This window comes from Lemur catta, chromosome 8, assembly GCF_020740605.2.
Source record: "Lemur catta isolate mLemCat1 chromosome 8, mLemCat1.pri, whole genome shotgun sequence".
Lineage (NCBI taxonomy): Eukaryota > Metazoa > Chordata > Mammalia > Primates > Lemuridae > Lemur > Lemur catta.
Genome location: NC_059135.1, coordinates 27638043 through 27665804, shown reverse-complemented (window position 1 = coordinate 27665804; position 27762 = coordinate 27638043). Strand labels below are relative to the sequence as shown.

General features: G+C 37.6%; 1 protein-coding gene across 1 annotated transcript in view; it reads left to right on the top strand.

Annotated features, from left to right (window-relative positions):
* The window catches only part of PARD3B (par-3 family cell polarity regulator beta), a 942908-nt gene that overhangs the window by 500797 nt on the left and 414349 nt on the right, over positions 1-27762 (top strand). Inside the window, exons 7-10 of the mRNA XM_045558633.1 lie at positions 2067-2192; positions 4397-4755; positions 7143-7282; positions 8413-8541. Coding sequence (XP_045414589.1) covers positions 2067-2192; positions 4397-4755; positions 7143-7282; positions 8413-8541 — 754 coding nt within the window. The remainder of the gene's footprint in view (positions 1-2066; positions 2193-4396; positions 4756-7142; positions 7283-8412; positions 8542-27762) is intronic.

The window sequence follows — 27762 nt, the reverse complement described above, 5'->3', positions numbered from 1 at the left end:
GTTTATAGCCACATGTGAGCCTCCTAATGGATCATGTTATTGTGAATCCACCATAACAAAAATCCAAAATGCGAACTCTTAGAAGGCTGTTTAATTTAGGGAAAAAAAAACACAATTTTGATCTATTTTTATATGTCAAATAGTTTGATTTTTAATATTATGAGATTAAGGTAACACAGAATATGTTTGATTAATTTGCAAACCTACTAGAACTAGTAAAGCATGAGACCTCACCACACACCACACACTTGAGCCGCCTTGCAGGAGATAACATGACCATTTGCTGTTCTCTCCTGCTGTAGCGCACTGTGTTCGTTTAATGTTCTTGAAGTAGAGACCTAAATATCACTGCATGTGCCTTTCCTGTTTATGTCTTGAGATGACGTGAGCTCATTAAATAAACTGAGGCCCTGGAGAGGTAGAAGCTCGTTGACTTTGTGGCTACTCCAAAGAAGAGGACTGCCTTCTCCAACACTTTCATTGTAGACTGCCCTTTTTCCGTGGTGGACCCTATTACCCACATACAAATGTGCTCATATTTTATTTAGATTTGAAATTCAAGGCAGAGGTACTATGTAATAGCACAGAGGGTTTCTATACAAAAGAATGACAAGGTGGAAAAACAAGGGGATTGGGAAGGAGGAGATCACAGTTTCTCCACGCCTAGCAGACTCCTCTCCGAGGATATGTCTTTCTTACTCTGGGACCCGGCTAGGACCTTGTCATGTCACAAGAATGGAAATCCCTCAAATGAGAAATAGCTAAAATATACATGTTCCATTTCTTTGATTTTTGGTGCTTGTGTGTATATATATATATCCTGTTGTGGCCTCCTGGGATCCTTCTTGCTCTTCTCAGAAGCTTTGGGGCTTTGGGTGGGAAAGGGGAGGTCCTTTAGGCAGGAGAGATGGTCTATTCTGGGCTACTTTAAGTATTTTAGGGACAAGCCAAAGTACAAATAAATACATAAAGGTCTTAAACAGTTCAGTGTGTGTGTGTGTGTGTGTGTGTGTGTGTGTGTGTGTGTACACACACATACAAACACATATATAACATATCTATATTTTAATTCTTAGAGCTATAGTTTTCTTTCTCCTTTCCTTCTTTTCCAACCCTCCTGACTCTAAGCCACAGCCATAAAAATCCAGGAGCCCCTTATTATCCTCTCCAAATCCAGCTTCTTGGTTGAAATTTCAGACATTTCCCAAAGCCCTGCCTTGATCATGTCACTGCCTTGCTCAGAAGCAGTAGGTGGTGGGTACTCTGCTCCAGCTCTGTCACATTAAGTTCATTGGCTGTTGTGCAAAGCCCCTTTCTGTGGCACTGGTCTCCCATCCCATACTGGCTTTCAAATCCTGCGCCGTCTCCAGTTTTTGAGCTTTAACTGTACCCTCAACCTATACTAACCAATTTACCTGGTCCTGGTCCTATGGCTTTATCTCTCATGCTCCTTCATCCTAAGCACATAGAAAACACCCAACACATACTTGATTCGGTGGCACTCACTAATGGGACTGAACTTCTTTCTAAGTAATATGATCTGAGCTTAACTGTTCGTTTACTTCTTAAAATGCAAATTATTTGAAGAGGTATTAAGACTGCAAAAAATTCCTGTGAATACATAATCCTTTCCCGCTACTAAACATCAGGTCACCACTTTGGCACTAACTCAGGCTTACAGTCAGCTGTGATGTCCTTCTCCAAACTACAACTCTTTGGTGTCCTCAACTCTGCTAAGCTATACTAATCTTTTCTAAGTTTACTGCAAGCATGAGAAATGGAGTCACAGATTAATGTTCTCTGAGTTGGTATTTATGAATATTTGTCTTTAAGGGCTTTTTCTCTTTTCATGAGTTGTTTTCTTTTCTTTTCTTTTTTTTCTTTTCTTTTCTTTTCTTTTTTTTTTTTTTGGAGTAAGGATTTAAATAACAAAGAGTTGCCTGAATATGAAGCATGATTCCTTTCATAAATAGAAATCAATACTTATTTCTGTGTAGTTGCAAGTGGAGAAATAATTAGCATATTATTATTCAGTAATTTTATTTCAACCTATATTTTGCATTTAGGATTCTAGGACTCTTCATCCGAGGCATTGAAGAAAACAGCAGGTCCAAGCGGGAGGGACTATTTCATGAAAATGAATGTATCGTAAAAATCAACAATGTGGATCTTGTAGACAAAACCTTTTCTCAGTAAGCATTTTTCCATTTTTTTATTTACTTTATTGATCCCAAGAATGGTTATAATCATTACTGAACTCATTATGATCAAAATTATAGGTAGAATTTCTGGTCAGTTCCCTTTGAATGACCCCAGGACGTCCATTTTCAAATGCATCTTATGTTTTAGCATACTCCAAGGTGCCCCACACACACATCTCTGACAACTCTGAGAACGGTAAACCACAGAATATAGCAAGCCTTCCTGCCTGGTTGTCTTCCTGGGGCACCGATGGATGGGTTTGTTTTTCTTGGGCTATGGGTCAGTTAGACTGGTATTTAATGGCTCTTTTCACAGACTGTTAGTTCAGCTTATTAATTAATTTACTTGACGTCAGGAGTCTTCCTTAACCTGAAAAATCTGTTAGCGGTGTCTGTGAGGACTCACCGAGTAATAAAAACAAATAGAAAAAAATTAAAATGTTCTCCCTCAAGAAATCATCTCTCTGCATGTGAAAATGTTATGGGAATAGCTTCCTGTACTTAAGAATTAGAGGATACATTAGTCTGATGCATATATATCTTTAAAAGGTATGTTGGCATTGCAGCAAAATTCTGGAACAAGTACTGATACTCCTTAGTGAGCATCACCAGCCTGTCTTGTTTCTCACCAAAAGAATTCCTAACGCATATTCTCTCTGGGCATTAGTTGCCAATATGGAGATGGGGATGGAGATGGAGAAGGGAATGAGGGTTGTGTGTAGAGGGAAAGTAGGCACTGGCTGCTTAAATGTGGAAAGAAACGAAGCTTTTAAAGAATCTATTTTATTGAAATAATGATAGATAAATTATAATTATTATTAGTGATGATGTTATTTATATATACTATTGTGCTTTTTACAAGGACTTGATAGGTATGCAAGGCAGACATTATCACTCCTATTTTACAGAGCTAGAAATTGAGGCTTATAAAAATTGAGCATGGTGTAGAAACTGATTCCCAGTCAAGCCAAAATAACATAGTGGAACTGGCCAGAGGGGCTGGATGGCCCATGTGAAATCTTTTCCCCTAACCATGAGAAGAATTAAGCACTTCAGAAAGGGGGATGGTGTGTAGGGAATTGGGAGCCCAGAGAGCAGTTGGGATTATGATTAGTTATTATTTGGTGTGGCTGCTAGTGACAGAGACCTTAAATAAAGGTAGCTTAACTTAAGATTATTTTTTTCCTAAAGAAAAATCAGCGTGGAAGTGGGCAGTCCACAGTGTGGCAGCTCCACAGTCATCAGCGAATCAAGCATCTTTGTCTCTCTGCCTTGCCAGTCATGGGACCACTATCTTTAAGTTGAATTGTGGTCACAAGATGGCTGCTGTGTTCCCTTCATGACTTCTGAGTTTCTAGAAATAGGAGGACAAGAAAAGTTTCTGCCTTCCAGCTGAGCAGGCCTCTTTGAAAGAGCTTTTCCTTTAACTCCTCCACTTACATTTCATTGGCGAGAAAGACTGGGACAATAGTTGTTTTACCTAGGCACAAGGTACATAAAAGGCCTAAGGAAGAAGGGGAGAAAAAGCAGCAGGAAATCTAAGAACACAAAGTACTAGGATAGAAAAGTAGAAAATACAGGTACTCTGTGACAGAATAACACGAAAAGTGCTTGTTGGATTGACAATCCACTGGGACATTTAGGCACAGCCAAAGCACCTACCAAAATGTTTCTATGAGGACACATTAGTGTCAGAATTGAGCTTCTGTAACACAACCTATGAGAGAAGATCTATACTTCAGAAGGAAGTCCTAAAAGGAACTTAACTAATAATCTGATCCAAAATATTAAATGATTTTTCCCAACTATAATTAGTTTGCTTTTCATATTAATATTTATTTCAGTAATCAGTTAGATTTTCAGATTTAGAAACATAAAAGCTGTGGGTCATTGGACAGGTTAGTCTCTCTGAGCCTCAACTTTCTCATTTGTAAAATGAAAGCTAATTATACTTACCTACCATGCTTGTTAAGATTAAATGAGAATCATGGATGGTAATAAGTGCAGAGGCACCTAGTGGGCAGGTAGTAAGTGGTAACTAGCATGCACTTAGCAGAGTCATGCTGGCAGCAATATTAATAGTGTCTCGTATGCTTATGCTACTGTGCTACTCCTGGTTGCCACCATGCCATGGTACTTTAGAAGTGGTGCTCTGCAACACGGTATCATTGGACATTTATTAACTCTCTTTCAAGGGCTCAAGATGTCTTCCGTCAGGCAATGAAGTCTCCAAGTGTGGTCCTCCATGTGCTTCCACCTCAAAACCGTGAACAGTATGAAAAATCAGTCATTGGACCTCTTAACATTTTTGGTAACAATGATGGCGTTTTGAAAACAAAGGTGCCACCTCCTGTTCATGTAAAATCTGGACTAAAGACAGTTAATCTCACAGGAACAAATAGTCCTGAAGCAGATGCATCAACTTCTCTGCAACAAAACAAGAGTCCCCGAGTACCAAGACTTGGAAGAAAACCATCCTCTCCCTCACTCTCCCCTCTCATGGGATTTGGCAGCAAGAAAAATGCAAAGAAAATTAAGATTGACCTAAAGAAAGGTAATTATTAAATTATGCTTAACAGCATTCTATTATTGTAACATGTAAAATTGGTTAAGAGAAATGCATTAAGGCTAATTTAGTTAATTCTCCCTTCATTTAATTGTATCAAAGAATAGATTTAAGTGTATACTTAGGTAACTTAAATTTCTTGAAATTGTACTTTCTTATTCTTTTTCTTCTGTAGAGTATAGATTATTTGAAACAAGAAAATAATAAAGACATGATGGGGAATGGAAAAAATCATTGCAAACTCGATAGTAACAGCAATATTGTGTTACAACATAATGCTAAATAGGCACTAAAATTTAGTTTTTCCTGTTTTGAGCAACAATTAGTGATTTTTGAAGCAGTCAGCCCTTAGCCAAGTCTAAAAAACATATTGTCTCTTTAAGACAGTGGAATAATAGCAAAAACTTTAATCCTCAGAAAGCAAATGTATAATGATCATTAATTTCACTGATTCAACATTGCATACATTTTCCAAAACGTACGTAATTTGAAAAGCATATACAATCTTTCCTTTCTTCATTTTTTCTAACTTTTCTATTTCAAGCACAGATCAGTGAGAACAGGCCATGTGTGTACATGCATATTTATGCAACATTATGTACATACACATAAGCATTCATATGCTTCTGTGCTTTTGTTCATTTTGTAACCTCTGCCTGATATTCCCTTCCCCCGTTGCACCCTTCTGACATTCTGTGTTTTTCAAGATAATTCAAAGAAACTGAGATCCCATAGATTCTTTTCTGAATAAATAGAGAATTTAAGGTCACAAGGTAGTTTTGGAATACCTATTCACATATAAGATATTTCAAAAACAAATAATATGTATCTTTAATTAGGATATGGAAATGATTCTGAAAAGATTCTCTGATCAAAATTTCATTCACCTATAAGAATTCTATCCTGGGAAGAAAATGTACTGACTAGAAGGCACTATATTCCAGTGTGCTTACCAACTAGGTTTTTTATTTAAATGCATCAGTTGTGTTTTTTGTACAAATTATCCAGCTATGTGTAAGACACAAATTTAGATGCTTTGAGGATAGAAAATAAATCAGACATAGAATCACCTTAAAAATCCATCAGAAAGCCTTGAATGCAAAAATGAAGAATATGACATCACAGCTATACTTTGAGAAGATTAATCTGACAGCAAAAAGATATACTGAAGAAGAGAACACACAACAAAGGATCAGTAAAGGGTGCATGGCATCTGTCTGAATGTGGAAATATAATATGGATGCCTTAATAGATGACCGGTTGTAGGAAGGAAGAAAGAGAAGAATTACAGTTATTGCTGAGGTTTTCAGCCAGAGCAACTTGCATAATGGAGATGTCATTGCTAGAAACTAGAATCTTAAGTAGATGAGGATATTTGAAAAGGTCAGGATCTGGATGAGAGAAGGGTGGGGTATGTAGTCACATTTGAAATATGCGTGGCCATATCTTAGGAGGCTGACATCAGAAAGAGATCTTAAGACCAAACTAAGAGATTTAGGTTGCTCCCATAGGGAGATAGTAGTTTGAGCCAGGAGCTGGCCAAGGTGGGGGGAGTCTAGAGGACAGATTGGTCCAGCATAGATCTTTGAGGAACATCTGTGGCTACAGGGGAGGACAGTGGGTAAGAAAAAGAGTGATGGATGTGATGTGATCAGAGAGGTAGGGAAATAATCAGAAAATAAGGACATGAAAAGCAAGAAAGGAGTGAAGTTCAATAAAATTATTGGTGGGAAGTGTCAAGGGGGAAAGAATGTCAAATGTCAAGAATATGGTCATGGGCAGGTCACTGGTGATGGAAGCATGACGAAGCAGTAAGATTGAAGTAAGGGTCTTTAGGGTAGTGAAATCTGAGCGTATCTTCAGACCCAGTGAAAAACACACTAGAAGGGAGAAATTGGAGATGCCAGAGAGCAGGACGGGAGCAGCAAGACTCCTGCCTCCGGGACGATGGGAGGCAGCAGTGCTAGGAATCAAGACACGCTGGAGCAGTGAGGCAGGTTGGCTGCCACGGAGAGGCTGACAAAACTCACGTCACGTGGCCCTTTGCTTCTCAGGAAGGTATGAAGTCAGGTCATGGTTTACTGAGAAATCAGTCTCCTGGGCAAATGGACATCATGCATTTCTCCTAGAACCTGAGTAACCAAAGTGTGACACATCTGTATCGGCCATGAATATACTTTGATACCATCATGGCCTGTCAGAAACTATAATCTGTATTTGAAACCGGAATAACTGAAGCGTATTTAAAATCTCCTGGAATGTGAATGTTTTGCTTATTTTATATTAGTCTAAATTAGGTAGAGTTTACTGTAAGATTGACTATTACATTACTCATGCTCAAAGTGACTATACGTTTTCCTGTTCTTATACGCTAGGCCCTGAAGGACTGGGTTTCACTGTGGTTACCAGAGACTCTTCCATACATGGTCCTGGTCCCATTTTTGTAAAAAACATTTTACCAAAAGGAGCAGCAATAAAAGATGGACGCCTGCAATCAGGGGACAGAATTTTGGAGGTAAGAATTGGAATTAATATCTTCCATAAAATATTTCTTGGCATTTAAATAAATATATCAACATATATTAACATTTATATTTTGAGTATATTGAAAATTATTACCCATAGACAAGACAAGGACTTTAAGTATAGAACTAGTTAATGAGTAGCTTGACTTTGTAAGTTCCCACTCAGGTCAGTGATGTAGGGCCAAATAATCATGAAAACTTTTCCCTGCTGTCTTTTTCTTACTTCCACCTCTTCGGGTTCCTGAGAAATTTGGATTGAATCTAGGAGTTCATCATACATTCAGTTGGGGCTAAGAATTTCAAAGTCACATCCAAGCCTTTGTAACAGTTCTCTTCAACTTTTGCCAGATGGGCCAGTGCATCTCTGTTGATCTGTGCCTGGTCCAGAGCTGCACCGTCTGTGCTAGGCTAGCAGTGGAAACACCCATAAGGAACTTTGCATAGAGATGGTATTTGGGATACCCAAGGCAAGAGGGTTATTATTTTTCCGTTTACTTTTGTTTGAGAGCATTGTATTCATGAATACATATTGTTAATTTACCTTTGAAGAAATCATCTTCATTGAAAGCAACATTATAGCTTTTTATGTTGTTCTAGATCATGAAAGAAGATGTAGCAAATGACTAATGTAGCTCCAAATTAGAACTTTTGATAATCTGTGATAATCTGGTGCCTATAATTTTCTAAACATAGGGAAAATCATAACATGTGTCAGCAGACTCATGTATCTGGAGGAATTTGCCACGTGATAATGGTTCACTTCTGCTTGTTGTATTGGGCAGAAAATGGTTGCAGGTATAAGCATTTGAAATTTGCTTCCTACCTATTTGAAGAATCATTTCCCGGTATTAGTTTGATTTTCCCCTCATAACAATGTGATGTCTTAGGAAAAGCCAGTGATACTAATTACTGACTTTCTGAGTTTGGCCAGCATTGTAACTACGATGGTCGGTACATTATTGGAAACATGGTCGGTTTTCACCTGTGTGTTTAGTTTTCATCTTTTCAGAGCTTCACTGATCATGGGAGCCTATTTGCTGCTTACTTTCAAAAACCATCGAGGGTAGAAGAAGACAGCAAGTGTTGTAATTGTTGCTGTTCCTGTGATTTCATTCGTTAGGTAAACGGAAGAGACGTTACTGGGCGAACGCAGGAAGAGCTCGTGGCCATGCTCAGGAGCACCAAGCAAGGAGAGACGGCATCACTGGTTATCGCCCGTCAGGAAGGAAATTTTCTGCCCCGAGAGCTGGTAATATTTGGATCTCAGTCTCACTGAATTTTCAATGCAGAGTATAATGCCCAATGAATTCATAATAGCTGAGAAATGAGTTCTAAATCACAGGCTTCGTTTGTAAAGTTGAGGTACACTGGGAATATTTTACCCAATTTGGGATATCATACTTTTAGGGCACTGATGTAATAACTAGTTGGGTATATGTAAACAGTGCTTCTGGGGCACAAAATCAAGCACCCTTTAACAATAAATGACTACTGAACAGTATTCAGCTAATTCAATAAAATATACATTGAGTATGTGCTATATGCCAAGCCCTATGCAAAGCACAGTCAGCAAAATAATTCATGGATCTACTTTAATGGAGTTTACCATCTAAGAGGAAATAAAAATATAACCAAGTATTCTAAATTGTTCTGAAGATAATGAAGGGAAACCTCAGACTGCTACAGTAATATAAAACAAGGGAATTTAACCTATTCTTGAGGGTTGAGATAGGCATCTTGAGGAAGAGGATTTCAAAAGTCTTATTAGAAACATACACCCTTTGACCCACTAACAATAATCTGTCCTAAACTGATGGGAATGATGTGGAAAAAATTTGTGTCCATTGATTTTTTTTTTCCCTAAAGTCCTACCTATTGTTGTGATGTATTGGGCGCTGTACAACCATATGATATTGGTTAAATGAATAACTAGATAGCTCCACAGTGAAATATAATAAGTGCCTAAAATAGTCTCTGTGACAAGTTGAGAACATGAGAAAATGTTTATAATATAATTTTAAGTAAAAAAGTAGGGTATAAAATTACGTATGCAGTATGATCAAATTACATTAAAAAACTTTAAAAAAAAACTGGAAGGAAAGGTATCTGGAATGTTGGGGTTATGAGAGATCTTCCTTTTCTCGTTTTTTTTACAATAAATATTACTTTATTGAAATGCTATGCTTTTAAGAAGGCTATGGAAAATTCAAAAGGGCTTTATGGCTAAAAACAAAGGGAAACAAATATAATAAAAGGACTCCAAATTACCCCTTGTTTGTTATTTTCTTTGAATTTGTCTAAGAAATGACAAAGGAACATAGGTAACACAATAGAATAGTTTTGTAGAGTTAGGTCATCAAAACAGTGAGGGTTAATTGAGAGAATTGTGGATATTTACCTTGAAAAAAAGAAAGTTTAGGAGATATAATTGTTATCAAATATGTAGAGAGTTATTGTAGGATTGGAAAGTAGACTCAATCTGTTTCTTTGGACAGTTTATATCCATTAGTCTACTTATGCATTAAGTCAACTGATAATTTACTGAGTATCCTCTGTGTACAAAGTTGGAGGTTGTAGAGATGCAAAAGTAATCGAGACTCATTTCATGCCCTCATTGAGCTTATACTAAAACAAATGATTCAAAGAGGGCAATGGTGTAAGAACATTCCAACTATTGGACCTGTCCAAGAAGGAAATTGGTTATGCAGAATATTCAAACTGAGCTGCCTCACACCTGTCAGTGTCGCTCCAGAAAACAGTTCTCCCATTGAGGTTAGATAAGACCTCTCAGATACCTCTCATATTCTGATCCTACTGCTCTCTTCCATGTGTTTATGTTCATGTGTGAGTGTACAGCCTTCCTGAACCAGCTCTTTTATACATTAATTCTCCTTAGTACTGGCCAGAAGACTCCCTTCCCTTCACATTTCTTTGGCATGGAATTTCCTTTGTGTCTTACCTTCTCTTTCCCAACATCTTGTCAATTTTTCCCCTTGCTCTGTTGTAGGGAAGATCTGTAGAAAAAATAGGGAAGGGAAGAAAAAGGAGTAACGTAAGCCATAAAGATAATAGCTCCCACCTCCTTTCCCATGCGGACTCCTCCATACCTAAGCATTCTGGAACGCAGAATCTAAACATCTGTCTCATCTCCTCACAGAAGCTCCTCACACTTCCTGAAGAGAAACGCCACAGAAACATGAAGTCTAGATTTTGTTTTCTCTAAGATACAGATGGGTTTTTCTCTCAATCCTTTGTTTATCCACAGACTTTGGTCTTTGTCTACAAGGGTCAAAGTGAAAGAAACAATAAAAAAGGGGCAGCATGTGCATGTGGCAAGAAGCCTTTTCATTTCTTGCACCGTTCTTCAGTGGCTAGAAATAAAACTCTCAGAAAACCTCAGTGGGACTATGTGCTTATTTCAGGGATAGGAGAACAAAGAAAGAAGTTTTGACTGTGTATTCTGGAGGAAATAAAACCCTGCACAGAAAGAGAAACATTTCAGCCAGCCCCTGTGCATGTGAAAGAACCTAATGACAGAGCCCCCAGCTGGGAACTTAAAGCCTCATGAGCCCCAGTTTCCATCTACTAGTCCTTATACCCCTCTCCCATATGTCTTCTGGAATTCCTTACTCCATGGCTGCTTCCTTCCTCCTAGAAGCTTTGTCCCTTCCCTTAGGTAAGGGGGAAAGGGATGCTGATCTTATCCCAGTTTAAAACTTTGAATGAATTTCCCGTCAAAGATAATTACATCTGGAAGTTAGCAAGTGGAATAACACTTAACCTTGTCTCTGGAATTCAACCCCCAGAACTCAACTTCTGTATCCACCACTTACTAGCTGTGTGATCCTAGGGCAGATCACAAAGTCATTCCAAGGCTCAGTTTCCTCATCTGTATCATAAGGATTGTTGTGAGGATTAAAAGAGAAAATACCTGCAAAGCTCTGAGCATAGTTTCTGGCCAATTGTAAGTTCTCAATATACAGTAGCTATAATTATTTCTTCTAGCACATTACCCCCACTTCTACAGTTACAATACTATACTTTAAATATATTAAGAGGTAAATGGATTTTATACAGGCTTCCCTGGGACTACTGTTTGTGAACAATGATGTTTTCTTTTTTATTATCTTAAAATGTATTCTGGGATCCAAAATACTGAATCAACCAAATTCATAAGTGAGGCAGCTATATATATTATTTCACTCTCATTTAATGGAATTTCGTGAAATTTGCTTTCTGTCCTAGAAATGACATCATAGGCTGAGCCCACTAGGGAACATATTAAATTAATTGTGCAACTATGAGATGATGTTGCAAAGAAATTATTTGTTTTCATTGTTTTTAGTTTTATACAAAATTTAGAGGGCATATGGTTAGTATTCATTCTTTTAGAACTTTCTGGGAAATACCTAGATTCTCAAAAACAATCGACAGTCCACCATCCAAATATGTGGAATATACTTTGTAACCACAGCAAAGCAAGGGTCTTTAAAGCTTATAAGCACCTAAGTCATGTGAACCCAGAATCTTTGTTTTGGGAAAATAGTGAATAGTATTCTTTTTACAGCCCAAATGCCTGCCTTGAGTGCTAAGGAGCAAGACCCATGCAGGAAGTTTAAAGAGAGGTCATGTTCGGCATGCACTGCACTATTTCAGTGGGAATTACTTCGTGGTGTGGCATGCGCTGCACTATTTGAAAGGGCAAAATGAAGAACAGTGTATTATGTGATACATCTTTGTGTTTTCCTTTCAAAAAATCGAAGGTGGTATCACTTTGGTCTCTTCCCCCTTATCATGATTGATGTACACACTTGACTTTCCATTGAAAATCTGGCAGGATGAAGGAAGGACAGCACTTCCTGCTTTTGTCTTGTTCTATCTCTTTTGAAGACAACAAACTATGTTTATTGTTTTCCTGTTCTGAGAAACTGTCCTCTCCCTTTTGTTAAGCTCTGCTATTTCATGAGCTCTCTACTTTCTTAACTGCACTGCACTGCCTGTTTTCTAACAGCTAAATCTTCCTTACTTCCTTGTTATCATTAGCTTCTTGTAAAGTCTTAACACTTACAGCCAAGGGAGCATGTGGTCAGCAGTTATACAGGAAGTCCCAATATAGGATCGTCTCTTGGATGTGACCCTCTGCCATTCCGAAGGCCATAGCGTCCATTTCCTGGTTGTTTCTCCTGACCTGCCACCTAAAAGAACTGTGCTGAACTCTTGTATTTGCTGGTCCCTGTCCTTCCTCCTGAGCAATTGATAGCATCACAAGTTTAGCTGCACATTTAGCCAACCTTCTTCCTGTCTGTGGCAAGCTGGGTTGAAAATCAAATGAGAGGAGTTTATGTAATAACATCATAACTATTTAGCTGTTTTTAGTATCTTTACCAAAAGAACTGTGCTTCAAAGGTAGTCTTTCCAGAATCCCAGTCTGGAAGATCCTTTGATGTCGGAACATTTTTGCAGAAGGTACTTTGAGATTAGTGTTGGTGATAGAACTGGAAGGTGAAACTGCTGTGTCTGCATCTGCACTTGAAATGAAAACTATGCTGCTTAATGGGTGGTTTGTTTGGTCTGTTCTTTAAGAGACATGGCCTACAAGTTCTTTTCTATTCCTGATACCTGAAATTCTTTTTTTCTTATGCAAAGTGTCAGATAAAGCCATCTTTCCACTTGAGAAAGATCCTGAAAAAATTGAAGGTTTTCTATTAATTTCATGCCTTCATTTCTTTAAGAGCCAGAGAGAAAGAGACTGTTATTTGCCATATATGTGTGTGTGCATGTATGTGCATCTTCTTTCATTTATTGGGGAGAAAGGAATATTCTGCCATTTCTTTGTTAACTTCTTTAACGTTTCATTTTCTGACCTGCTGCCTTATCTTTAAATTATCCTGAAAATCACAGCAACCCCTGGTGGGTAAAACGAGCTGAGAAAAATTTCAAATGTGTTTATAATTTCTACCTGCCAAGTTTGCCTGCTATTAAATGCTGGCCTCTGCAAGTGAGATTAACTATATTTCAAGCAGGCAAGTTTCTCCTGCCTGGCATGATTGAGAACCAAAAGTTAGCCATGTTTGTCATGCTGATTTGACCTTCACTTAGGAATATTGCTTTTGCCGAGAAAAAATGATGCACACACATGTGGAGACTCCCTTAATAGTTGCTGAGCTTAGTGTATTCCAACACTACCATATTTACCTGTCTCTGTGACTACTTTACCAAATGAGATATGGTTCCAACTCGTTCATGGTTTATCTTATTATTAAGTAAAAAATTCACATTGCCAAATGTCAGGTTATTTAACATCATAAATTATGGAAGAATTTTGGTTTGAAATCTTAGATGAACCTCATTTAACTGATATATTATTTCATTCCCTTTGGCTATTTGATTCAAATGATTCCATGCTTAATTAACCAAGATACTTAAGGAAGAATGAATATTATAGCAGTTATTTGTGGGTAAGTAGCAGAAATTGAAGGATAATTTCAGAATGATTTTTCTGCCTAAACCGAAGTGCAAGAGTTATGCTTTGGAATTTAAATAATCATGCAAAAACTAAAATGCACTGCTATATTTTATGTATTTTCCCAGTAACACAGTTCCAGTGTCTTTAAGATGAAGTCCTTGGTGTAAGATACAGTTTCTATTTCAGCTTCTCTCTACAATAATTTCCATTTTCTTCTTACTGCATTTTTATTCAACCAATATGTACTGAATCTTAGTCAAGGCTTTGCACCATGAAATTCCAGAGATCAATAAGATATGTTCCTATCCTTACAAAGCTTCCAGCCCATAAAAAAAAAAAAGAGTGATGAGTAGATTGAATTATGCAAATAAAGTGTTGTAGGGATTTAAAGTATATTAGGAACCAAGAAAACCTTCAAAACCATATAACAGCATTTGAGAAGGGACTTGTTGATTCAATAGGATTTCAAAATGCAGATCTAGATGGGGGAAGGAGAAATACCATCTTCAATCACTCAGAGATTAGAAAGTACAAAATACATCAAGGAGATAGTAGGCAGCCCAACTTGACAGATTACTGAGCAAGGGACTAACATGAGAAGCAGTGTTATTTAGAATAAACTTGGAGGGGCAAAGAGATGTTGGGATATCTACTGAAAGCTTGTTGTAATTCACTAGAGGGTATTGGTAAGGAGCTTAGAATCTGGAATCAGTTAGACTTGGGTTGAATCTTGACTCTGCCACTTAATGACTGAATGGCCTTGATGAAGTTACCTCCCTGAGGCTCCATTCCGCATCCCTAACACGAGGATTAGATTAGTGTCTACCCAAGAGACTTTGTTAGGGTTAAATGAGATACATGTAAAATGTCTATAATAGGGCATATAGGATGGGATTCAACAAATGTTTTTTGTTATTATCATCACTGCTCATCTGAATGAGAGATCATAAGTGTGCAGGTTAGGGTTTCCCACCTGTTAGGAATGGAGAAGAGAGATGGAGGTAGAAAACTTTGGCTTTGGCAACTGATAGATTTGAGATTAATGGAGTGAGAAATATCAATAATTCCAAAGTTTTATGTTTGGATGTCTTGTGATATCATTGACAGAAGGATAAGCTGGTTTGTTTTTATCCTAGAGTTTTATTCCTTTCACGGATCCCAAATTGTTTTATGGGCCAGTGATCCTCAGCGTTTTTTCTTCCTCCAACTTTCCAGCCATTTAATACTCTTTCACCTGTTAAGCATTACTAACGCCCTCTCCTTGGGAAATGTTTGTAAGGAGCCTGGCCTCTGCCTCGGTCATCCCTCCCCTCCGCTTTCCCTTACAGCAACTTAAGATAGATATCTCCCTACAGGTCGCTTCCTTGGGCAGAGCCTCCCTCAGGCCCAGGTCTGGCTTATGGAGCCCCACTTAGTTTTCATCCATATTCAGGGCTCCCCTTAGCTAGCCCCTGAATCACACAATGTTAAAAGTTCCCCATTAGACCTTACGAACTATAGAGAAGTAGACATTAAGACCCCATGTTTGGGAGTCGTTGGCCTGGATGTGCCAGCCTGCTTTCAGTGCCTCAATTTCCTCATTTGTTAAATGAAAATAAAAACAACACCTACAATGCAGGGTTGTGTAAGAAATAGCTGAGCACAGCTGGTAACATACAGTGAGTGCCAAATAGTGTTTTTAACGCCTGTTGTTACTTTCTGTGCCTGGAGTGTATGTGCTCAGTAAATATTTGTCAACTGAATTGAATGAAAGCTACACGTTACTGAAGCTAATGATATAGACAGCTGGAGCAGGTATTGGTAAAAGAGCTAGTACTGCTAATCTGTATTTAATCTGCATTCAGTATATTATCTATTCTGTATAATTATTATAAACGAAATAAAAAAATATACAGGGATTTTCTCAGATTTCTAATTCCAGCTACATAAGACAGTGAAGGTTAGGATAGTTAGTTTTGAATGTAAATGTCAATTTAGGTGGTTTAAGTTATTATGAAGACATTTGCACAATCTAGTTGTAGTTTACTTGTAAAGGCATATAAAAGCAGGAAGTATCATTACTTTATATTTTGAAATGTTAGAGGTGTTTTTACAAAGTTAAAAATATTTAAAAGTATTATTAAATGCTTCATTTTGGGCTACAATAATTTGTTAGAACTCTGGTTCTCAAAGTGGTCTCAGACCAGGAGTCTCAGAGCAGCACCACCTGGGAACTCGTCAGACATGCAGATTCTCAGGCTCCCTTTAGAACTACTGAATCAGAAAATCTGGAGATGGGGCTTTTAGGGATCCATGTCACTGCAAGCATTCCAGGTGACTCTGATGCCCCCTCAGGTTTGAGAGCCATTGGAATAGTGGTTTCATCATAAAGAACAGAAAGCCTGTAGCATAACTTAGTGGCTGTAACCAACTAGCTTCAGTGACCACATTTTCAACTTTATCTCTCCTATTCTGTGAACAATTTCTTGTTCTGTGGAAAATACTCTGTGAAAATGTCAAGCCCAATTGAGCTGTGCCTTTTTGGCCACGTGCCCCTCATTTTGGCAAAGGGCCAGTTCTGAGTGCAATGCAGTTACCCAACTGGACTACACCTGATTCATTTAGGCACGCTCAGTTGTACTTGACTTTTTCAGGCCCAACTCGATTGTGCTTTAAGATTCCCACAGTCGATTTGATTCTGCTCAAAATTTGTTATGTGCCGCTTTGTAGCTTGTAGATTCAGAGGTATGCCAATGGGAAGTACCATGGAGAGGCTTGGAAGATTGGGTTACTGTTACTTGTTTGCAGTTATGCCTGTTGCCCTTCTTCCCTTCTCCTTCTCTCCTCCATGGGATGTTGGGGGGGTGGGTAAGGTGTGTTCCGTTGACTCCTTCCATGGACCGTCTTCCAGTCTTCCACCATACACTATTCCACTGTGGTGGAATTCATGTCAGAGGTTTCAGAGCTCCCGAGAAAGGGATCCTTTCTTACTTGTACAACTCAGTTATACTTTGTTTCCCTTCATCTCATGTTAAAGATAAGAAAAATGAGGCACAAAGACATTGCCCCTTACCAAAGTTCACATTGTTTGTCAAAATCAGAAATATTTTTTAAGCAAGACTTCCTCCTCACTGGGGTAAACGCTGTACCTTCCCCGCCTTGTGCTGTGCCCTGAGAGACTGGGCCCTTAATCTTGGCCGGCGTTTTGAATATGTTCAATAACCCACAAGGCTGAGGGATTAATAGTCATTTGCTACTCCCTGAGAAGTACTTACACCTGAAAGAATTTTACTGAACCCTTGTCAGCAAGATCTAGTCTTGATCAAATCGATGATGATAAATGCTCTGGTTCAGCATTATTAAAACAGATGTAGGAAGTGCAGGCCATCCTGCCAGGTTGTATGGCTTGCAGGTGCCAGAGTGTAAATACTTAATGGCTTTTATCACAAGACTGGTTTTGTTGGAGACTAGAAGGTAGTAGAAGGAGGACTGTCCTATGCTGTAAAGAAGCACTCATGACATTGCAGAAGATTGGGGCCTAATTATGTTGTCTTGCAAAGTTAACAATGAAGAACCATGAGATTCGGCCCTATTTTCATCATGCAAGACATATGTCTTATTAGTGGCCACAATGGCCATGATTAGGCTTCCAGAGGCTAGGAAAAAAGAAGAATATTCTGAATATTCACGTTTAAACAGCTCAGATAAAGTAATATTGTGACCAACCACTGACTATATCCTTCTTGTCATCCAGTTAACCAAATGTTCCCAGTAATTTATGCCAGCTGTTGATATGGAGCAGCTGGGCAAGAAGTGGGTTACAGAACTCAAGGGATGACCTTGATTTGCTTAATTGCCTCTATGCCTGTGATCAGTACATTTGCTAAGGTACATTTGGTGTAAGATAAGGAAATGTGTTCATTTTGTAAAGGATATTTAAAGATTAGGAAAAAAAATACTGCCTTAATTGATTATGGTTGACTTTTCCAGCTGTTATCAAAGTAAATACCATACATGTGAAGCTGCTGCTGCAGTCCATTTCATTTTGAAAGTATACATAGAGGTCTGAACATGTTTTATCTGCCTGTTTTTCCAGGAAAAATGTGTGATCTTTATCATTAAAGAATATCAACTTAAGATCACTATTTTTTTTTTCCTAAGGGCTGGTAAAACAGAGATAGACACTTAAATAACAATCTGTTGCTACTTACCTCCTCCCATGCCCCGTCCCCAAAGATTCTCTGGGCAATGACTTTTAAATATATTCTCATTATTTTTAATGAGTGTGCAGAACATATGATGCATAATGCACCAGCAGATAGGTGCCCTATTACTGAACTTGTCAGATACAATAAAACATTGCAGGGGTTAAGATGCATTTTTCTTTAAGATATTATAATTATTTAAATTAAGATGCCCAAGTACCAATCACATACTATTTATTTCTTGTTGCTGCCTGAAAGAAGCCCCACCACAGTCCCAGTTCTCGCTTAAAAAAAGAATGTTTTATCACAAATGTTAAAAAGACAAAAGAACATCTAATATTGTTATGTCTCTTTAAGTTTACCCTTCTTTAAATCTGTCTCCATGGCAGGATATTCAATTATAAACGAGTTCAATTATGTTTCCTGGCCACTTATTGAGTTATATGAAGGACTTTTATCACCTAGTTTTTCCATAATTAATTCTTTGCGTTTCTTAGAGGCTTAGGACCTAAGTAAGGATTAACAGCTTGAAATGTTGTTTCAGTTTTCCTGTACTTCCTTTTTCTCTCCTTTTCCTTCCTCTCTTCTTTTCTTTCCTCTCTCACTTCTGACCTCTCATCCTGCCTTTCTGGAAGCAAATAACACTCTGTATATTATCTCTCAATCACAGAATATATTTATTTCTACTTTACATTAAAGGGGTAAGTTGTGATGAAGGTAATAGTACATTACGTACATTAAATTACATTAAAATGCCATACGGTAATGAAGATGGAGGTAATGGTAGTAGAATGGAGAGAAATATCAGCTCCAAGAATGGCAAAGCCCTTTTGCTAGTCATTCATTCCATAAATACTGTAGCCTGTGGCTCCCGGCTTATGGAGCAGTTTGCCTCAGCACCCTGCAGGTGAGTTACAGACTTTCAGCCTGGCTTGAAAGGGCCAATCTTCTCCCTTCTCTCTTTCCCAGCAGCTATGTATTTCATCTTTAGACCCTTGACTTCCCCCGGGAGGAGAAAAACAAACAGAAACAAATGAACAAAAACAAACCTACCCAAAATGGCAAAACACAAGAATGTCCAACCAAAATATCTTATTCATGATTTACTTTCACTCCATCTTCCTGAAACCAAATGCTTCTCTTCCATTATACTCAAAGAGAGGTTGATGTTCAAGAGAATTGTCTTTTGGGCCTCCATTTCCCTCTTTCTCTGGATTTCACAATGGAGATAACAGGACTCAGTTGTTCAATAAATATTTACTGAACACCTACTATTCCCAGTTTAGCTGATCAAATATTTATTGAATGTTTATTTCTGCTAGATGCTGTGCCATGCATTGGGTATTCTAAAATGTACTGAAACATGATCCCTGAACTCCAGGAGCTTGTAGACAATGCTAAGTGCTATTAGAGAAACAATTTAAGAACATGGTGTGGTACCTGTCATCTGTGGGAAAAGCTAATAGAAGGAAAATAGTCGCATATCGTTAAGGAAGCTGAGCGGTTAACGGTGAGCTAGCAGTTATAAAAAGGAAGAAATCAAAGTCCTTTAAAAGTCAAAGGACTTTAAAATCATGAAAGATTTTATTTACGATGTATTATAGAACTCTGGTTGGGCCCTAGATAAGTTCAAAGAAGGAGAAGAAAATCTTCTAAAAATTTGGAGAATGAATGAATTCAAACACCTTTCCAAAAGCAGGAAAGGAAACTGAGGAAAGAGAAAAAGAAGAGTAGAAAGAAATAGTTTGTTTGTAGTGATAATATTGTTGGCTACTTTTGCTATCTTTGCAAGTCTGTAACAAGACCCTTTCCAGAGATAATATACAAAGTCCATCAAATGTGAATTTAACATTTAATTGATATCCTCTTTTACAAGTTCTATGCTTTAGTTATCTATTGCTGTTTAACAAACCACCCCATAATTTTAAGTTTTAAAATGTTGATTTATTATTTCTCATAGTGGTGGTGTGAATGGTTCCTCTGCTGGTTTTATTTGGGCTTATTCACCTGGAGCATCTGCTGGGCTGGAAGGCCAAGGTGGGCCTTGCTTACATGTCTGTCAATTGATGCTGGCTGTCAAGTGGGACACCTTGGTCCTCTGTCATGTGTCTTCTCACCCTCTGGAAGGCTAGTCCGGTGTCCTCACATGGCATTCTCAGGACAGCAGAAGTTGCAAGAGGTCCTGAGGCTTAGCTTCGGAAGTGTCACATCTGCCTCAGCCACTTGGTCAAAGCAAGTCATGAGGCCAGTCGAGATGTAAGGAATAGGCAAACAGATTCCCTGTTTGGATGGAAAGAGCGGCAAAGTCACATTTCAAGGAGATGTAATTTGCTGGGGGCCAATATTATTGTAATCTTCCATGTTAGATTAGGGAAATTGGAAAGTACACTGTTCTATAACAGAGTGAGTATTGGTCAGGGATGTAAGCTTGGAGTTACTGGCCCAGGACTGCCACTAGATGTTGAGTTTGGAGTGATCATTTAATTTTCTTGGGTCTTATTTCCATTCACAAAATTTTTCTTGGGTGCTTTCTTTATGCAAATACAGTGTTAGAAATACAAAATTGTATGAGGCATGCTCCTTTATCCTACTTTGTTGTTTAAGCAACATTTTTGACCTTGAGATATACAAAAATTTCTTTCCCTATGCTGGATACCTCTCTCCCTTGGTGAGGGATATGCTTTTCTTTCTTCTTCCACCCCATGTAGAGATTTACTCTTCTAAACACCCACAGTCTGAATTGGGGTTCGGGAGTAGGAGTTGGATTATGCAGATAGTGATAAACTAATAAATATTAAAATTAAATTACCAAAAAAATTTAATTTGATAGTAAACAAAGAGAAGAATTTCCTTATCTATAAAAAGGAGGGAATTAAATTAAGTAGTCTAAGATCCCTTTCTATTCCAAAATACTACTCTCTGAATTTCTGTGCATCAAATCTTGGCATGACACTCTGCACAGACAGTGCCTGAATTATGAATGATCTGTATATATGAATGGGCAGCAGGAATACTCCTTGGAGTGTTTGTCTATTCCACAGTTCAGATGCCTGGGGAGCATTTGACCTAAAGAGTGACTTCTTTTAAGTGAGTGTAGAGATAACAAATTGCCAACAGATATCTTTCTTATGGCCACCTCTTTGGCCTCTGCCATGGCAACGCTTGTTGCCATAGCAGTAGGCACAGATGGAGCCCATCCTCCCACCCTCTACTGATGCCACCACTGCTGTGGGTACCATAAGGGACTTCACTCCCATAGCCAGCTCAGAAGGAAATGTGTTCCTTGTTTCCTAATTTGGAAATTTAGGTGCATTTTCCCATAGAACATTGTTAGATATAACACATCCAATAAAATATAAATTATTGCTTACTGATTTGTTTTGGAGATACCATTGAGTAGACAAACCCTGCTGACAAGGAGAAACCTAGGGAAAATTTACCAGTATTTCTTTTGAAGGAAAAAAAGGTTCAAATTGCAAGCACCAAGTTTACAGACAACTTATGGCATGCAACCTGTTTTCTAACTAGAAATTGCCTTGTCTGTACCCGCAGTCATTGTCTATGTAAAGCTTGTTTCCATTACACATAAGAAAAAGGAATGAATTACAAATATTATTCATTAAGGTTTTGGCCATCTTTAATGTAGAAAAAAAATCTATGGATTCTGGATTCTTCTATTAGAAAAATATGACTAAATCAACACTAACAACTTGTTGAAAACTTGGCAGGTATTTTCTTTGTAATTATTAATGCAAGCCACCTCAATTCCTCTTTGGTACTAGCCATGTTGACAATAAATTATATAAATAAATATTAATGCAATTATTAACTTGATAATTTTATGTGCTATGTAGGCATGCAAGAAAATTAAACAATGATGAAGGCTGCTGAGTTTGTTCATGTTTGGGATATACATAACAGTGACTTATTTGCTATATCATAAAGAGATAGAAATACCCTAGATCGAGCTTTGTCTTCCACTGCATAACTGAGTATGACTGTAAAAAAAAATGTACATAATTTTTCTTGGTGGTTAAGTTAATAACATGTCACTATTATTTGTGTACTTCCAAAACAGAAACCAAATCATGTGTGTCTTAGCTGGAAAGAAAGTAAAGGCACAAAGCTACAAACAAGCTAGTGGCTTACTTTTTAAAAAGCCAAGCCTTTGTTGTCAGATAGCAGTTCAGAGGTCCTCTTTAACCTGTAGGGTTTCTTGCTGAAAAGAATAGTGATCGCATGTAAATGTCTTCCTTCCTTTGCAAACCTTTGAAAATATAACCCAAAGATTGTGCTGCCTCTGCTCTGTGCTCTCAATAGCTCTCAAGGGAGTTGGCATCTCTTATCAGAAGCGGGCAGCCAGGCAAGGGGCAGCCAGCACATTGAGAGGCCAGGGCAGTGCACTGGTCAAGGCCACTGTGCAGGTAGTGAAAGGCCTCTTGCTGTGTTAAACAAATGCGGTTTCCTTCCTGGCTTCTGCAGGAGCTAATTTTGTTTTTCACTTCTCTTCTGGTATAAGAACAATAAGGATGTATAAGGCCATTCTGCCTGTGAGGAGATGTGCATTAGATTATCATAAATCCAGAGATAAAAAGCGCAGTGGTCAATGAGAATAAGGCATTCTTGGATGAAATAAAAGGTTTAATTGAAAGTACAGTCCCAGGGGAGACAGATGATTGAGCATGGTATTGAGTAGATGTTAATTATCATAGTCAAGAGAGTGAAGAAAATAAAAGGAAGACCATTCCATTTTTTTTTAAGTTTCTAAATCTGTTTCTTTTTTAAGAGAATGTGGGAGATCGTCCTAATAGGATGCTAGGAAAAAATGAGTTTTGCTCATACCAGTGTTCTTAGAACACTATTAATGTTTCTTAGGAAGTTGCAGTGAATTTTCTACTACTACAGATATTTTTGTTAAAAGATCTAGACAAAGTAAAAACTATATTGAATGCTAAATAATAGTTTTAAATAGATTTATTGCATATTGTGTTGGTTTATAACGTATTAGTAAATGATTTGCACTTATTCATAAGTTTAGAATTTTTTTATTCTTTGGTTATCTCAGCTTTTTACTTTATAGGTTGGGTTTTTCTTCTACAATTTAGCAGGAAAAAAAAGTTGTAGAGGCATCTAAACATATGGTCCTCATTAAACATAGACCACTTGCTTTGTATCACTAAAATATGGCTGCCTTTGTAAATCACACATATTTGTTTAGCCAATGCCTTACTTTTGATGTGGCTAAAATAATGGGATGAACTCTACATCGACAGAGACAAAGGCTGAGATCAAGAACTGCCTTAACAAGAAAATAATTGGTCAGGTGTCTCTTTTACCAGCCATTAACATATGTGAATTATGAGTTTGATTCTTCTTTCAGGTCAAATAGAGTATAAAGAATATTCTGGATTATCTATACCTAATGTGCAATGGTTTTGAAAGGACAAAGACTGGAAGATACTGACCATATGAAGAGTGTTTTACTTGATGCTTGTTCACAAACTGCTGCTCAACTCCTTTATTAAAAAAAAAAAAAAAAACAAAACACCAACTGTCAAAGCAACTTAGTTTGCTTTTCAGTTTTATTTAGAACAAATGAATTTGCTCACTAAGTGAATTTAAACTTTTCAACCAATTGTTTAGGTGTTGATGTAGACATAGTCTTAGTTTTAAATGTGAAAAATTGCTTTTTGGGGGGGGTTAATTTGAACAGGGTAGTTGCCAAATAGTACCAGCTGTCATAATAAAGTGGAAGTGAATGACAGATTTACTCCACCCCATATCAAAACTCAAGAGAGGATATGGTGATCAGCTGAGCCAAAGTAAATGTGAGCTCTTAGAAACATTTGCAAGCTATTTTCTTGTATAGCTCAGCTTTTCATGGGCACCAAAGTGCAAACAGGTTATGATTCTGCTTAGCACTATTATAGCAATGGAAAAAGGGGGTCACTCTGTTGCTGTAGATATCCCAGATATATTACCTAATTTCCCAAAATACCATTTGATGATGGTGATGGTGCTGATAGTGAATCTTGTTTCCTACCAAACATGGTTACCAGCCTGTAAGATGGTCGGTATTACAAAATGGTGAAACTTAATTAGCAGTTTCTGAATTATTTTTTAATATTAATGAACACATGGCCCATACTGAGCTCAAATGGAAGAAATAACTGAAGGAAAACTTGTCAACAATGTTCCTTAAATAGCATGTACCATACATACACTTGTTCTTAGGCATTCATTGGGATGGGGCTGGTGGCATGAACGTAAAAGTGGAGCGGACCCTGGTGCCTTTGAAGTCCTTAAAGATTTATATAATAAATAATAATAATATAACATGATTAGTGCTATACTTTAATTATATAGAGAGTACTACGAAGACCTAGATGAGTGCCCAACCACAGAGAGTGGGTGGCAATTAAGGTGGGCTTGATGAATAAGAGTCTGCCAGTCAGTGGCACAGTGGGGCAAGGGGTGAGCATGAATTTTAGTCAGAATACCATCTAAAAAGTAATGTAAGATATATGTAAAATTTGATTAATTTCAGTTCCCATTAACAAACATGCTAGAAAGTTTAGAAGTATTAAAAACAATGATTTCTGTTAAGATGCAAGACATAGCTGTCACTTTTTGGGGGGCAGGAGGGGCCTTTTAATGTTACTATTTCAAAAGGGCATTGTAGAAGAGAAGTGCCACAAAGAAAAAAAATTTATGAAGTCATCCCCAAGTACTTATTAGATGCATGCATGCATTTTGCCGGATGCTAAACAGGATTCAAAGTTGAATTAAACATAATTTCTGCCCTTGATGAGATCACAGTGGTATAGCAGAGTTAAGACAGCCAAGCTGGCAAATAATTATAAGTGGAAAAAAAGAGACGAGAGTCATCAGAGTGGGGAAAAGAAAGTAAAATGAGAGCTCCAAGAAGAGCACATTGTTTCTCCGCTGATAAAATCAGGAAATACTTTAAAGAAGAGGTGGCTTATATGCTGAGACATAAAGTTAGGGTATTTGGAAATATTACTCAAAGAGGTCTTTATTCTATTACACTCTCACTGTGAAATTTCTTTTGAGTAGAAAATAATGTCTGCACTTACCAAGTGCAGATATACACACGCATACATATGAAATGAAGATTCTTTCCTTATGTATGATTTCGTTAAATATCATAAAAATTGTAGGTCTGTGCCGTCGGGAAAATGCTTGACTAAAAAGATTCATCCACTCATTGTGTCTTCCTTTTTCATGTGTCAGCAAGTAAAAATGGAGCTGTGATGGATTAATTAAAAAAAATTAATTCCTCAGGCATGAACTGAACTGAGATAGTTCTTGTTTAGTCTTTGAAGCATACTTGACTTTGTTGGAAAATGAAGATCCCATTAGTTCAAGGAATAAAGAAGTCCTGTTCAACCTACATCTAGCAAAATATTGATTGGAACTGTGCTGAACTTTTAAACTTCTTGTAATTACACACTGATTTTACAGGAATTAAGACCATAGAAATTGCTCCCATACCCTGTCCTGCTTTCTCATACATATAACAGCATGAGAGGGGAACATTAGGAAGATGAATACCAAGGAAGAATAATATGAAGTAAAGGCAATATTCAGTAGCCCAAGCCAATTATTAATATTTAAGGATCTGGAGCAACCTGAACAATCCTCAAGAACCTGGCATGAGCAGTATGGGGGATGTAGAGGAGGAATCTTCCCAAATCCAGGCTACGTATTTCTTTACCTTGAGAAAGTATCACAGACCTAGAAGCCACTCTGAGGTTCAGACTATGGAATGAATATATGTTCAAATACAAAATCTAACACCCAAAATAAGGGAAAGACATGATTCAGAGAAAGGTAAATCTTATTTTGTATCTTAATCCTTGATATCACCTATCTGCCCCACCCCTACCCCAAAATACTCTCCCCAGTTGGTGGATGGGATTACTAGTTTCAATTCTTCACTTCCAGATAATAACATTATACAGCCATACTCTTGGCATGGCCCCATGGTATTTGGAGAGTACTTTTCTGATTATAGCATGTGGATCTGGCCATGTGAATCCATTTGGCAAATGAGATGTTAGCAGATGTTATGTGAGCAAATACTTGAAAGGTACTTTCATTTTTGCTTCCTTTTATCATGTGATAAACATGTTTCAGGTGTCCAGTAGTCCAAGGAAAATTGGAGCTATGTGGAGCAGACATATACCTAATTCATAGCTTGGCGGGAAGCCTACCCAAGCCCAGCCTAGATCAGCCAAACCCCAGCCAACCTGCAGATATGTGAGCCAGTTATAAATACTTTATTGTACATATCACAATTTTGGGATGGTTTGTTATGCAGCATTTCTGTGACAATAGCCAACTGATACATTTATTCACTTTTCCCCACGAATTAACTTTGAATAGATTTCTCCTCACCCTTCAATTTGTTTATGGCATGATGAAAGGAAGATACATTCACATTTTAATTTTGATGGGTTTTCATCCTCTGTGAGACCTAAATGACTTCTATTTTATTGTCAGTTTTATCTGACAATTAATTTTAACAGAGTAATTGATTTAATTATTAAGATAGAAGGCAAATTATATGTTTCCATCTATAAATGGCATGTTATGTATATGCTAAGAACATTTTCATTACAATAGTAAACATGTACTGTGAATTTTAAATGGTTGTTACCCACTGAGATTTCTCAATCCCTATTTGGAATTTAGAATTATTTGTCATTAATAGCATACTAAAGGGGATTGGTTTCCAGCTGGAATCACATTAGATGCAGTTCAGACCTCAGAGAAAAGCATGGGGTAAAAATGGCTATGTTTTCATCATTTTATTTTCTTATAAGCCTTAACCAATAAACAAAAACTGCCCCCTCCCACTCCTACAAAAATATTACTTTTTTGAGGCTGTGGTAGTACTGTTACTACATGGTAGCATAATTTAATAATTGTTACTCTCTGAGCCTTAAAGTGGAAGAACATTTGGGTCCTCTAGGGAAAATGAAGGTGACTAAGATGTAATCCCTGCCTTTAAAATTCTTGATTTGAGAAGAAAGCTGCATCATCTTTACTAAGAGAGTCATTGTACTCTAGATAATGGAACGTATACTTACAATGGAGGTTGCTATGTAGAACATTCTCATACTTCTGCCCTATTGGTTTAAGATTTCTTTTCTGTAACTATGGCATTCCATAATATCTCAGCAAAAATGACCTATAATTCTTTAACTATCTACAGAAATTTCCCAATCCAAAATTCAAAAAATAAAAAAGAAGAAAGAAAGAAAATAAATTTCTCATAAGAAAACTAAACATCATTTATTCCCCTTTATGGCATAAGGACTCCTTAATTTTAGAAGCTTCAGGATATACTTACTGTTCTGCACCTTTCTGGCATGAGACTGTACTTTCCTTCTGACTCTGTTGTTACTAGTGCTGATTGTGAAATAAGTCGTGTACACAAAAATGTGATGCAGAACTAATGGAACTGGACGGTTTAGCCATGGGGCTCTGTGGTATGTCTCAGACGTTGGTGACCTGCAAGACTTCTCTCTGGAGACTTCTCTGTTCTCTGCTCCATTCTGTCTTGCCAGTCTTCCCCCATGTCCTCCAATGCAGTATTTCTCTAAATGTATGGTAGGGAACACTTCCTGTGATATGCTTCATGCGTATCAGGTAAATTAGGGAAACCTTGCATACTCTATCCCCCTCTCAAAAACTCTGAATATGTATTAACTTTTTATATAGTCTCTGAGGAGTCTAAAATGAAACCTTTTCCTCAGAACTTTTTACCATAGAAAGCCTAATTTTTCCCCCA